The sequence below is a fragment of the Cervus elaphus genome, chromosome 19 (genome assembly GCF_910594005.1).
Source record: "Cervus elaphus chromosome 19, mCerEla1.1, whole genome shotgun sequence".
NCBI classification, from domain to species: domain Eukaryota; kingdom Metazoa; phylum Chordata; class Mammalia; order Artiodactyla; family Cervidae; genus Cervus; species Cervus elaphus.
In genome coordinates, this window is record NC_057833.1 from 24437321 (window position 1) to 24450336 (window position 13016).

Consider the following 13016-nt stretch of genomic DNA (forward strand, 5'->3'; position numbering starts at 1 on the left):
TGTCTGCTCAGCAACCATTGTCCACCTTTTCCTTCCTTGGTATCAGGGCCTACCTCCCATGACTGAATATGAATATTCTGAATAATTGCTTCCTCAGATTTGTGTTCAGCTCCAGTTTATAAAATAACACAATCCTGCACAATGAGATATATGAGGAAGTACACAGACAGTGAGATGTATGAGGAGGTAAATAGAAAAGTTCTTCCTCTCATGAGAGGAAGAGACACACGGGCACACACGCAAAACCCCAGGGAAAGTGGCTCTGGGATGGATGTTGTGTGGGGCCATGATGCTTAGATAGTGGCAGCCACACCGGAATTCTAAAGGTAAAGCCACCACCCTAACATCACTGGAGAACTTCACCAACTCTAGTACTGCCTAACTTTAATGATTTTTTTTTTTTGATGTGGACCATTATTAAAGTCTTCATTGAATTTGTTACCACATTGCTTCTGTTTTATGTATTGGATTTTGGCTATGAGGCATGTGGGAATCTCAGCTTCCTGACCAGACATCAAACGCACACCCCCTGCATTTTGGAAGGCAAAGTCCTAACCACTGGACCACCAGGGAAGTCCCTAGTACTGTCTAACTTTAGAATTCTCATTCAATGAGACAAATAAATCCTAATTGTTTACGTTACTTTTAGTTGAGTATTCTAGCAACCCAGGCCAAAAGTGTTCTAATTGATAAACATGAACACTGACTTCCTATGCCAAGGAGCAGTGTCCATGGGAACCTGGGCTTTCTGAACAGGGAAGACGGCGGCCTTGCTGATAGGTAAGCTTTTCCCATTGTGAGAATGGACCCCTGGGTTCTTCATAGTAGTGCCATGGGCAGCACAGTACAGGAGAGTCACTTTTTCCCTCGGGGTTAGGTTCAAAGTCATTGCCTGACTTAAACTGGTAAGTAGTGTAACTCCTCTGTAATGGGAAAAACAAACAAAAAAACAATAAAGTTTCATCTGCTGAAATGCTAGACCTGAAGGAGCAGGGTAAACTGTGTAAGGATCAAAGTCTTACAGAACACTAGGGTGAAACAGTGCCTTGCCAGGGGGTCTTCGAAGCATGGGAAAACCACAGGGTATTAAGGAGCTAAGGAGATTAAAAGAAACAATTTTACACCCTACTAAATTCAGTTAGAGAAAATAAAAATCCAGAGAAAAAGTATCTAAAAGAAACTTGTATTGGATAAGATAAATAAGAAAACAGACAATAGAGGGGTGTATACAGTATAAATATTTACATATTTAGTTTAAAATAGGAAACAACTTGAACAAAAAATACAGCAACTGACAGGAAGAGATCTAAGATGAATTAAAAACAAATCTGTTTTAAATAGAAAAGTGTGTCATTGAGCACTGCTAGTTCACTGAAAGTAGGACATACCCAACAACATATACATGCTTGCAATTTTCAATGTACACATTAATTATGGGCTCAGAGGGCTTCAGTGTGGGGGGCATTTTCAGGTCTATACTCTGCAATTAAGTCATTATCATCTTTTATTAAAATCTAAAAACACTGTGCACCCTGTATGCAGAGGATTCTACTAGATACTTTGGAGGATCTTAGGCAGGCTCTCAAGGAAACCTCGATTTTGAGCATAATATATTAAAAGATAAAAGTAGTCATGCTATGAAAAATGATAGTCATGCTATAAACAAAGCATAAACAATGGCAAGTACAGTATAGCTATGACTCACACGCATCATTATGTCAGGATATTAACAATAATCTTAAGTAATTATTAGCTAAGCAAAATTCAAAAGAATTGTGTAATACTACATTTCACTGGGTTTCGGACAACAGTGAATGTAAGATGCATATTACTGTGTGTACCAGTAAGAAAGAAAAAATGATGACATCTATAAGACGTTATTGAGTGTGAGATGCATTCCAAATTCAGAGATGTTAAAAAGTACTTCTTGAGGCCACCATCACCCTAATTCCAAAACCTGACAAAGATGCCACAAAAAAAGAAAACTACAGGCCAATATCACTGATGAACATAGATGCAAAAATCCTTAACAAAATTCTAGCAAACAGAATCCAACAACATATTAAAAAAATCATACACCACGACCAAGTGGGCTTTATCCCAGGAATGCAAGGATTCTTCAATATCCACAAATCAATCAATGTAATACACCACATTAACAAATTGAAAGATAAAAACCATATGATTATCTCAATAGATGCAGAGAAAGCCTTTGACAAAATTCAACACTCATTTATGATTAAAACTCTCCAAAAAGCAGGAATAGAAGGAACATACCTCAACATAATAAAAGCTATATATGACAAACCCACAGCAAGCATCACCCTCAATGGTGAAAAATTGAAAGCATTTCCCCTGAATTCAGGAACAAGACAAGGGTGCCCACTCTCACCACTACTGTTCAACATAGTGTTGGAAGTTTTGGCCACAGCAATCAGAGCAGAAAAAGAAGTAAAAGGAATCCAGATAGGAAAAGAAGAAGTGAAACTCTCACTGTTTGCAGATGACATGATCCTCTATATAGAAAACCCTAAAGACTCTACCAGAAAATTACTAGAACTAATCAATGAATATAGTAAAGTTGCAGGATATAAAATTAACACACAGAAATCCCTTGCATTCCTATATACTAACAATGAAAAAACAGAAAGAGAAATTAAGGAAACAATACCATTCACCATTGCAACAAAAAGAATAAAATACTTAGGAGTATATCTACCTAAAGAAACAAAAGACCTATACATAGAAAACTATAAAACACTGATGAAAGAAATCAAAGAGGACACAAACAGATGGAGAAACATACCGTGTTCATGGATTGGAAGAATCAATATTGTCAAAATGGCTATTCTACCCAAAGCAATCTATAGATTCAATGCAATCCCTATCAAGCTACCAACGGTATTTTTCACAGAACTAGACCAAAGAATTTCACAATTTGTATGGAAATACAAAAAACCTCGAATAGCCAAAGTAATCTTGAAAAAGAAGAATGGAACTGGAGGAATCAACCTGCCTGACTTCAGACTCTACTACAAAGCCACAGTCATCAAGACAGTGTGGTACTGGCACAAAGACAGAAATATAGACCAATGGAACAGAATAGAAAGCCCAGAGATAAATCCACGAACCTATGGACACCTTATCTTTGACAAAGGAGGCAAGGATATACAATGGAAAAAAGACAACCTCTTTAACAAGTGGTGCTGGGAAAACTGGTCAACCACTTGCAAAAGAATGAAACTAGAACACTTTCTAACACCATACACAAAAATTAACTCAAAATGGATTAAAGATCTAAATGTAAGACCAGAAACTATAAAACTCCTAGAGGAGAACATAGGCAAAACACTCTCCGACATAAATCACAGCAAGATCCTCTATGACCCACCTCCCAGAATATTGGAAATAAAAGCAAAACTAAACAAATGGGATCTAATGAAACTTAAAAGCTTTTGCACTACAAAAGAAACTATAAGTAAGGTGAAAAGACAGCCGTCAGATTGGGAGAAAATAATAGCAAATGAAGAAACAGACAAAGGATTAATCTCAAAAATATACAAGCAACTCCTGCAGCTCAATTCCAGAAAAATAAATGACCCAATCAAAAAATGGGCCAGAGAACTAAACAGACATTTCTCCAAAGAAGACATACAGATGGCTAACAAACACATGAAAAGGTGCTCAACATCACTCATTATTAGAGAAATGCAAATCAAAACCACAATGAGGTACCATTACACACCAGTCAGGATGGCTGCTATCCAAAAGTCTACAAGCAATAAATGCTGGAGAGGCTGTGGAGAAAAGGGAACCCTCTTACACTGTTGGTGGGAATGCAAACTAGTACAGCCACTATGGAAAACAGTGTGGAGATTCCTTAAAAAACTGGAAATAGAACTGCCATATGACCCAGCAATCCCACTTCTGGGCATACACACTGAGGAAACCAGATCTGAAAGAGACACGTGTATCCCAATGTTCATCGCAGCACTGTTTATAATAGCCAGGACATGGAAGCAACCTAGATGCCCATCAGCAGATGAATGGATAAGGAAGCTGTGGTACATATACACCATGGAATTTTACTCAGCCGTCAAAAAGAATTCATTTGAACCAGTCCTAATGAGATGGATGAAACTGGAGCCCCTTATACAGAGTGAAGTAAGCCAGAAAGATAAAGAACATTACAGCATACTAACACATATATATGGAATTTAGAAAGATGGTAACGATAACCCTATATGCAAAACAGAAAAAGAGACACAGAAATACAGAACAGACTTTTGAACTCTGTGGGAGAAGGTGAGGGTGGGATGTTTCAAAAGAACAGCATGTATACTATCTATGGTGAAACAGATCACCAGCCCAGGTGGGATGCATGAGACAAGTGCTTGGGCCTGGTGCACTGGGAAGACCCAGAGGAATCGGGTGGAGAGGGAGATGGGAGGGGGGATCGGGATGGGGAATAAGTGTAAATCTATGGCTGATTCATATCAATGTATGACAAAACCCACTGAAATGTTGTGAAGTAATTAGCCTCCAACTAATAAAAAAATTAAAAAAAAAAAAAAAAGTACTTCTAAGTAAAGGCACTTCTTAGAAGATTTTATAGTTTTAAATGCTCATATGAGAAAGAAAATGTTTAAAATAAATCATCAGAACTTTCATCTTAAGAAAAATAGAAAAAAGAATAAATTAAGAAAAAGTAAGAAGAATGGAAATAATAGATAAGAATAGACCTTAATGCAACATAAAACAGAAAAAAAATAAACTCAATAAAGCCAAAATCTAATTCTTTGAAAGATTAATAAAACCTTGAAAGATTAATAAATTACGACAAACTGGCTAGATTGAAAAAGAAAAGGGGAGTTGATTATTTTTGTGGGAAGAAATAATACCATTTCTACCAAAATTCACTCAGGAAACAAAGGCAGGAAAAACATGCACTTACTCATATAATGAGGCTAACATTATCTTAATATGAAAACCAATCAAAGAAAATCTAAGAAAAGAAAATATTAAGTACAATATCCCTAACGATCACAGAGGTAAAAATCTCTACCAAAACTTCACAACTTATTAAAAAGGATCACGACAAAATGGGATTATTCCTAAGAATGCAAAGTTGGTTTAAAAGTTGAAAATCAATCAATATAATTCAGCACATTAACAGAAAACAGAAAGATTGTATCAATATATGCGGAAAAAAGTCTTGACAAAATTCAATACCCATTTAGAATAAAAACTCTCAATACATTTTAAGTAGAAAGGAATTTCCTCAAAGTAAGAAAAGGCACCTATTTAAAAATCTACCTAAAGCATGTAATAAAAGACTGAAAGCTTTTCATCTAACACTGAGAACAAGAAAGATGTCCATTCTCACTACTTCTATTCAACATTTTACTGATGACGCTAGTCAAGGCAATAAGGAAAAAGGAAGAGAAAAAGAAATACAAGGCATACAGATCATAAAGGAAAAAGGAAAACTGTCATTATTCACACATCACACACTCATCTATGGGGAAAAATCCTAAGGCATCTACAAGACAGTTACTCGCACTAGTAAGTGAACTAAGCAAGACTGCAGTAGGTAAGATCAGTATTAAAAAATCAACTGTATTTCTATACGCTGGCAGCAAATAAATGGAACATGAACTTTTAAAAATACCATTTACAAAAACATAAAAAACATGAATTACTTATTGATAAGTGCAAGTATGTGGAAAGTACAAATACTGACGAGAAAATTTAAGATCTAAAAAAAAATGGAGAGATATACAGTATTCATGAATTGGAAGACTCAATATTGAGAAAGAAGAACATATTTGTTCTTGACATATCTTGTAGTGAGTAGTGGTTTTACTGTTCTTTTCCCTCTGATTTCTCAGCTGGGAAGAGAACTGGAAATGGGCATTGGCACAGGCAGAGAGAACCTCAGAAGTCCTCTGGTTCAGGCTTGAGGAAAGGAAGAGTGGGATCTTCTGGCAGTGGTAGGGGTGGCAGGGAAGGGCCCACAAGCGTCAAAAACTCCGAGGAAGTGGAATTTTCCCTTCCAATGGAAGAAATGTGGTTCCAAGAGGACAATACAAATATTCATTGCTTGGCTCTGGATACAAAGTTTCATTGCAGAAACTGTGTCGCAGAGCAGGGCACATTTCTATCAATAGCCAGAGGACTAAAAAGGGAAGCAACAGGCAACCCACAAGTGGTGGGTAGATCATGGAGAGAGAGAAGCTCAGAAAAGCAATGCTATATAAAGTTGTTTATGAACTTCTAGCTCACTCCCAAGCTGCCCACACATAGATTTGATCCTAAATATTATATAGAAGAATTTGAGAACTGAAATAAGAAATAAATCACTGCCCAAATTGGCCATTAGGTGGAGAACATGGGGAACAGATCTAAACAACACTGCAAAGACTATAAAAAGAAAGATGTCACTAAAGACACACAGATAGAAGACTAGTTGGAACATTCTGCATGGACCTAATGGACCACTTTCCTGCTGAAACAGAAATACCAGCATTTTCTGTAAGATTTAAACAAGACCCAGAGTCATAATATTTAAAGCTTCCAGAATACAATAAAAAGTACTTGGCATACCAAATTAAAAAAAAAAATCAGAAAAATCTCAACTTGCAGGAAAGCCATTCAACAAATGCCAATTCCAAAATTATATGCTGGAATCATTTAATATAATTCTTTGCTAGATATTATAAAAATATTTCAACAAGTAAGGGTGAACACTCTTAAAATGAATATAGTCAAAAAGTCTCAGCAAAGAAATAAAGATATAAATAAAAGCCAAAGAGAAATTTTCAAGCTGAAAAATAATCAAACTCTCAGTGAATAGGGTCACTAGAACAGAGGTGACAAAGAAAAGAATCAGTGAACTTAAAGAGAGATAAAGAGAAATTATCCGATTTGAGTAACAAAAGATTTTTTAAAAAATTAACAAAGCCTGAAAGACCCATAGGACAATACAAAAAGATACTGATTTGTGTCATCAGAGACTCAGAAAAAGAGGAGAAAGAGGGAAATGCAGGAAAAAAGTTTGAAGAAACGATGGCAGAAAATTTCTCAAATTTGATGAGTGACATAAACCTACAGATTCAAGAAACTCAGTGAACTCCAAACAGGATAAATTCAAACACCACAATCAAACTGCTGAAACCTAATGACAGGAAGAAAATATTAAAAGCACTCAGAAGAAAAAGAATGCATTATTTAAGAGGGGAACAATAAACCAACCATGAATTTTTCATCAGAAAACACTGAGGCCAGAATGAACTGGAGTAAATTGTAACTAGAATGTATAAAGATGTTCTGCAATTCAGTAATAGGAAGACAATCCAATAAAAAGAAGAAAAGTAAGATTTGAATGTGCCTCCAAAAAAAGCTAAACAAATATCCAAAAGTCACAGGAAAATATGCTTACCATGAAAAGACATACAGCAAATTTGGAAAACTCAGCAGTGGCCACAGGACTGGAAAAGGTCAGTTTTCATTCCAACCCTAAAGAAAGGCAATGCCAAAGAATGCTCAAACTACCACACAATTACACTCATCTCACACGCTAGTAATGCTCAAAATTCTCCAAGCCAGGCTTTAGCAATACATGAACTGTGGACTTCCAGATGTTCAAGCTAGTTTTAGAAAAGGCAGAGGAACCAGAGATCAAATTGCCAACATCTGCTGGATCATCAAAAAAGCAAGAGAGTTCCAGAAAAACATCTATTTCTGCTTTATTGACTATGCCAAAGCCTCTGACTGTGTAGATCACAATAAACTGTGGAAAATTCTGAAATAGATGGGAATACCAGACCACCTGACCTGCCTCTTGAGAAACCTATATGCAGGTCAGGAAGCAACAGTTAGAACTGGACATGGAACAACTGACTGGTTCCAGATAGGAAAAGGAGTACGTCAAGGCTGTATATTGTCACCCTGCTTATTTAACTTATATGCAGAGTACATCATGAGAAACGCTGGGCTGGAGGAAGCACAAGCTGGAATCAAGATTGCCAGGAGAAATATCAATAACCTCAGATGTGCAAATGACACCACCCTTATGGCAGAAAGTGAAGAAGAACTAAAGAGCCTCTTGAGGAAAGTGAAAGAGCAGAGTTGAAAAAGTTGGCTTAAAGCTCAACATTCAGAAAACTAAGATCATGGCATCTGGTCCCATCACTTCATGGGAAATAGATGGGGAAACAGTGGAAACAGTGGCTGACTTTATTTTTGGGGGCTCCAAAATCACTGCAGATTGTGATTGCAGTCATGAAATTAAAAGACGCTTACTCCTTGGAAGGAAAGTTATGACCAACCTAGATAGCATATTAAAAAGCAGAGACATTACTTTGCCAACAAAGGTCCATCTAGTCAAGGCTATGGTTTTTCCAGTGGTCATGTATGGATGTCAGAGTTGGACTATGAAGAAAGCTGAACGCCAAAAAATTGATGCTTTTGAACTGTGGTGTTGGAGAAGACTCTTGAGAGTCCCTTGGACTGCAAGGAGATCCAACCAGTCCATCCTAAAGGAGATCAGTCCTGGGTGTTCATTGGAAGGACTGATGCTGAAGCTGAAACTCCAATACTTTGGCCGCCTCATGCGAAGAGCTGACTCATTGGAAAAGACCCTGATGCTGGGAGGGATTGGGGGCAGGAGGAGGAGGGGACGACAGAGGATGAGATGGTTGGATGGCATCACCAACTCGATGGACATGAGTTTGAGTAAACTCCAGGAGTTGGTGATGGACAGGGAGGCCTGGTGTGCTGCGATTTGTGGGTTCGCAAAGAGTTGGACATGACTGAGTGACTGAACTGAACTGAACTGACTGAATACAAATTAAAATCACGAGAGACTACTGAATACCCTTTGGAATGGTTAATATTAAAAAAGAATGATGCTGGGAAAAATTGAGGGCAGGAGAAGGGGGCAACAGAAGATGAGATGGTGGGATGGCATCGTCAACTCAACGGACATGAGTTTGAGCAAACTCCGAGAGACAGTGAAGGACAGTGAAGCCTGGCGTGCTGCAGTCTATGGTGATGCAAAAAGTCAGACACGACTTAGTGACTGAACAACAACAAAAAAGACTAAGAACAGCAAGTGCTTGCAATGATGAGGAGGGATGAAATTCTCAAACATTCTTAGTATATGCAGTTCAGAAAACAGATTGACAGTTTCTTAGTGAAAGTTGCTCTTAGTATTGATATGATACAATAACTTGAATTTACTTTCTAAGATAAGGGTTATGAAATTATGCACCATGAACCAAATTTTGTCTATGGCCTGTTTTAGTATGGCCCATGAGCTGTTAACATTTTAAAAGGTTTGTTGAACACACAAACACTTGCACAAACAAGACTATGCATCAGAGACTATATGTGACCTGAAATGATGGAAATATTTACTTTCTGGCTCTTTACAGAAAATGTTTGCCAGCCTGTTGAAAGTCAGAAGCTTTTGAAATTTTGGGGTCATAATCCACAGGAATACATTATGTATTCATCTCAGTATTTTCATCCATCCGTCTATCTACCTACCTACCTATCAATCAGTCTTCTATTGACTACTGAAATAAAAGTTGCACAAAATAATAACCCTAACTTCCACTTAGGGCTTCCCTTGTGGCTCAGCTGGTAAAGAATCCACCTGCAATGTGGGAGACCTGGGTTCCTGGGTTGGGAAGATCCTCTGGAGAAGGGAAAGGCTACCCACTCCAGTATTCTGGCCTGGAGAATGTGATGGACTATATAATCCATGGTTATACAAAGAGTCGGATGCGACTGAGTGACTTTCACTTTCATTTTTCGACTTAAGCTGCAACTCTCCTCTCTCTTCTTTCCTACCTTTTCTTATTGAATTATTTAAATAAAATTCTAAATATAACTTACTACCTCTCTGCCTAAAATATTCACCTGTCTTTATCTGGACAGCGCCATCACCCAGGACTCAGGCCAGCCTCCTCTCCTGTGAAGCTTCCACAGCTCCTGCAGACTCAGTCACTGCCCCTTCCTCCATGCTTCCTCCACCCCACCCTCACCCTGTGCCTTCTGCTATGCTGATCTTCACCACTGAAGTGAAGAAGCAAAGTCGCTCCGTCATGTCCGACTCTCTGCGACCCCATGGACAGGGGCCTACCAGGCTCCTCCCATTGGAGACCCGGGTTCAATCCCTGGGTCGGGAAGATCCCCTGGAGAAGGAAATGGCAACCCACTCCAGTACTCTTGCCTGGAAAATCCCATAGACGGAGGAGCGTGGTAGGCTACAGTCCATGGGGTCGCAAAGAGTCGGACACGACTGAGTGACTTCACCACTGAGCTGGCCCTAATCTGTTCTGCACATAATTTCCTGACTGTATATTGTCCAGGGTAGGGGCTGCTTTTCATTCATCATTCTGGACATGTGCCTGTCACATAGTGGCTGCTCATTAAGTATTTCAGAAACGAATGAGTGAATAAATTAACAAATGAAAGAATGGGTGGTTAAATGAATTAACGAACAAAAGAGCTAAGCACTTCTAGGTCCCAGGTTGTTTCTCATTTCATTAAATCTGCCTCTTTGCAACCCCATGAACTGCAGTACACCAGGCTTCCCTGTCCATCACCAACTCCCGGAGATTGCTCAAATCTGCCTTTGCTTGCATATTAATTGTTTCAAAAAAAGAGTAACACAGTTTTCACTCATGTATATGATGTCTCTTGATTTAGATTAGAAGCTTCTAAAGGGCATGTGCATCCTCTCACTATGCTTTTCATTCTCTCAAATCCAGATATATCAGGGTGTGATAAAGTTTCTGAATGCTCACTTTTGCAATATACTTGTACAAGAATTTTCTTCACTTGTTTTGAGGGAAGTTTCTGCAAAGGTTTTATTTCAGAGAGTGTTGCAATAAGATGTTATCCTAGCACAGTCACGAAAAAGAAATAACCTGCTGATTCTTTTTGTTTTTTCTGACAGAAGAAACATTCAACGTTCCATCTCTAGATGTTTAAATGAGAGCCTATATTTCAATATTCAGAACCTTCAAAACATACATTATTTGCTTGTGTGAAACATGATAATATGGACTCAGTGGAAACGCTATTTACAGTCTCTTTCATGTCCTAGTCAAACTTTCAGAAATACTTTTTAAAGGAACACACCTACTACATTAAGCTTGAACCTATTCTCCTAAGTGTGTAGAAAGTATTCAATCAAAGAAATAGCTCCTAAGTCCAAAACTTTCTTTTATTTCTGGTAGCTGACTTGAAGAGATAAAATTTGGCAAGAATAAAAGGACCAAGATTAAGCTCCTCCTAGATGTGAGAATAAATAGAAGCACAGACATGCTGATTACCACAAGCCTTATCTGCCGACTTTAGATCAATGGTTCTCAACCAAGAGGGACTGTGCGCCCCAGGGGACATTTGATGACGTCTGAAGATATTATGGTTATCTCAACTGGAACCTTGCTACTGGCATCAAGTGGACAAAAGCCAGAGATGCTGATGGTTCTAAACACCCCACAATACAAAGAACAAGCCCCCGCAATAAAGAATTATCTGGCTCCACATGTCAGTAGTGCCAAGGTTGGGAAAGCATGCCCTAGACTTAAACATCTCCTCATCAGTGAGGCAAAACAGTAGAAAAAGATGAGTTCACATTCCTAATTACTCTCCTTTCCCCCCAAAACCTAGAATTAGGAGGAAATGAATTATGACGCTATTTTCATAGTTCAATAAAGATAGCATTTGGAAAGAAATAGGATAGGGGAAAATGGGGGTGGGAGGAGCATTTCAAGCAACTCAGTTCTTAGAAGGAAAACATATCTTAGACATTTTCATTTCCATTGTAGGAAATGTTAGCATCAGTAATGGGTTTTAACCATCCAGGCAGATGGGTTATTGGAACTAAAGTCATACTACAAGGTCTACACCTACTCCAGGAATAAAATTTCCCTAGAGCTAAGTGAATTTTAAATACAAGAGACTTGCAATGGCTTTAATTAGCATTTTAACTCTCATGGATGATTTTAAAGGGGATTAGAAAGTTGAAATCTGATGCATCTCTAGAAAAGCTAACCAGGCTTAGTCATTACAAAGGATATTTTAATACTAATAGGTAAATGGAAATATTCCATTTTCAAAGGGACAATTCAGAGGAAGTGTATTCATTGGACCTTGTGACAGACATACCAACATCATGGAAGATATTCAAGGAAGACTATTTTCCATTATCTCTACACCTGCATTTGCATTGCAAAATAATCTTTACTACAATAAATATTGGTTATTTGCTTCCAAAAGGGAAAACAAAAACAAAATTGCTCAAACTAAATATTTTTACAATATATATGGATGTGAGGTTTTTTTGAAAAGACCTTTCAGTGGAGGCTACTATAATTAATTAGTTGGGACTTTGACCAAAACATCTGTGAATACTGCTGTCTTTCTTAATGTATGATTCTAGAACAGTACAACACTGTTGTATATTCCTAAAAACAGAGATCTCCAACTCCCCAGGGACATATACTAACCACCAATCTGTGATAAATATTTCTTCTTTTGCCTCTTCCATTGCATTTGCCACATCTTCAAAATATCCTTTGGCATTAACATACCTGAAAGACAGGTTTTCTGTTTCATTTTTTTAACCAAAAAGATAAAAAAAGAAATCTATCATATGGCAAAACAGAAGAAGGAAGCCACTGCCTAGAATCTCTACAAAACCACCAGCTTACTTTGTATAACTGGAAACAAAGACTGAAAATAGCATGTTCTGTTTGCTACGCAGGAAGTACAGTAAAGAGACAGAAGTAGGCAACCTGACTCTTTTCTGCTGAGAGAATAACAAATTGAATGCTCTCATCATTGTATGAGGTCAGATGCACTGTCCCACTCTACTGAACTCACACACCATTGTTCTTCTGAGACTGAAAACAGACCATTTCCTAACCCATGGGTAGAATAACATGCTAAGCAAAATTTTATTTAAAAGAAATACCTACCAAGTAAATTTCTTTCTT

General features: G+C 37.8%; 1 protein-coding gene across 5 annotated transcripts in view; it reads right to left on the reverse strand.

The window, feature by feature from the left end:
• Positions 1 to 13016, reverse strand: part of PLD1 (phospholipase D1) — a 225217-nt gene that overhangs the window by 97961 nt on the left and 114240 nt on the right. For all 5 annotated transcript variants that reach the window (XM_043875453.1, XM_043875456.1, XM_043875454.1 and 2 more), the window contains one exon: positions 12528 to 12611. In XM_043875453.1, coding sequence (XP_043731388.1) covers positions 12528 to 12611 — 84 coding nt within the window. The remainder of the gene's footprint in view (positions 1 to 12527; positions 12612 to 13016) is intronic.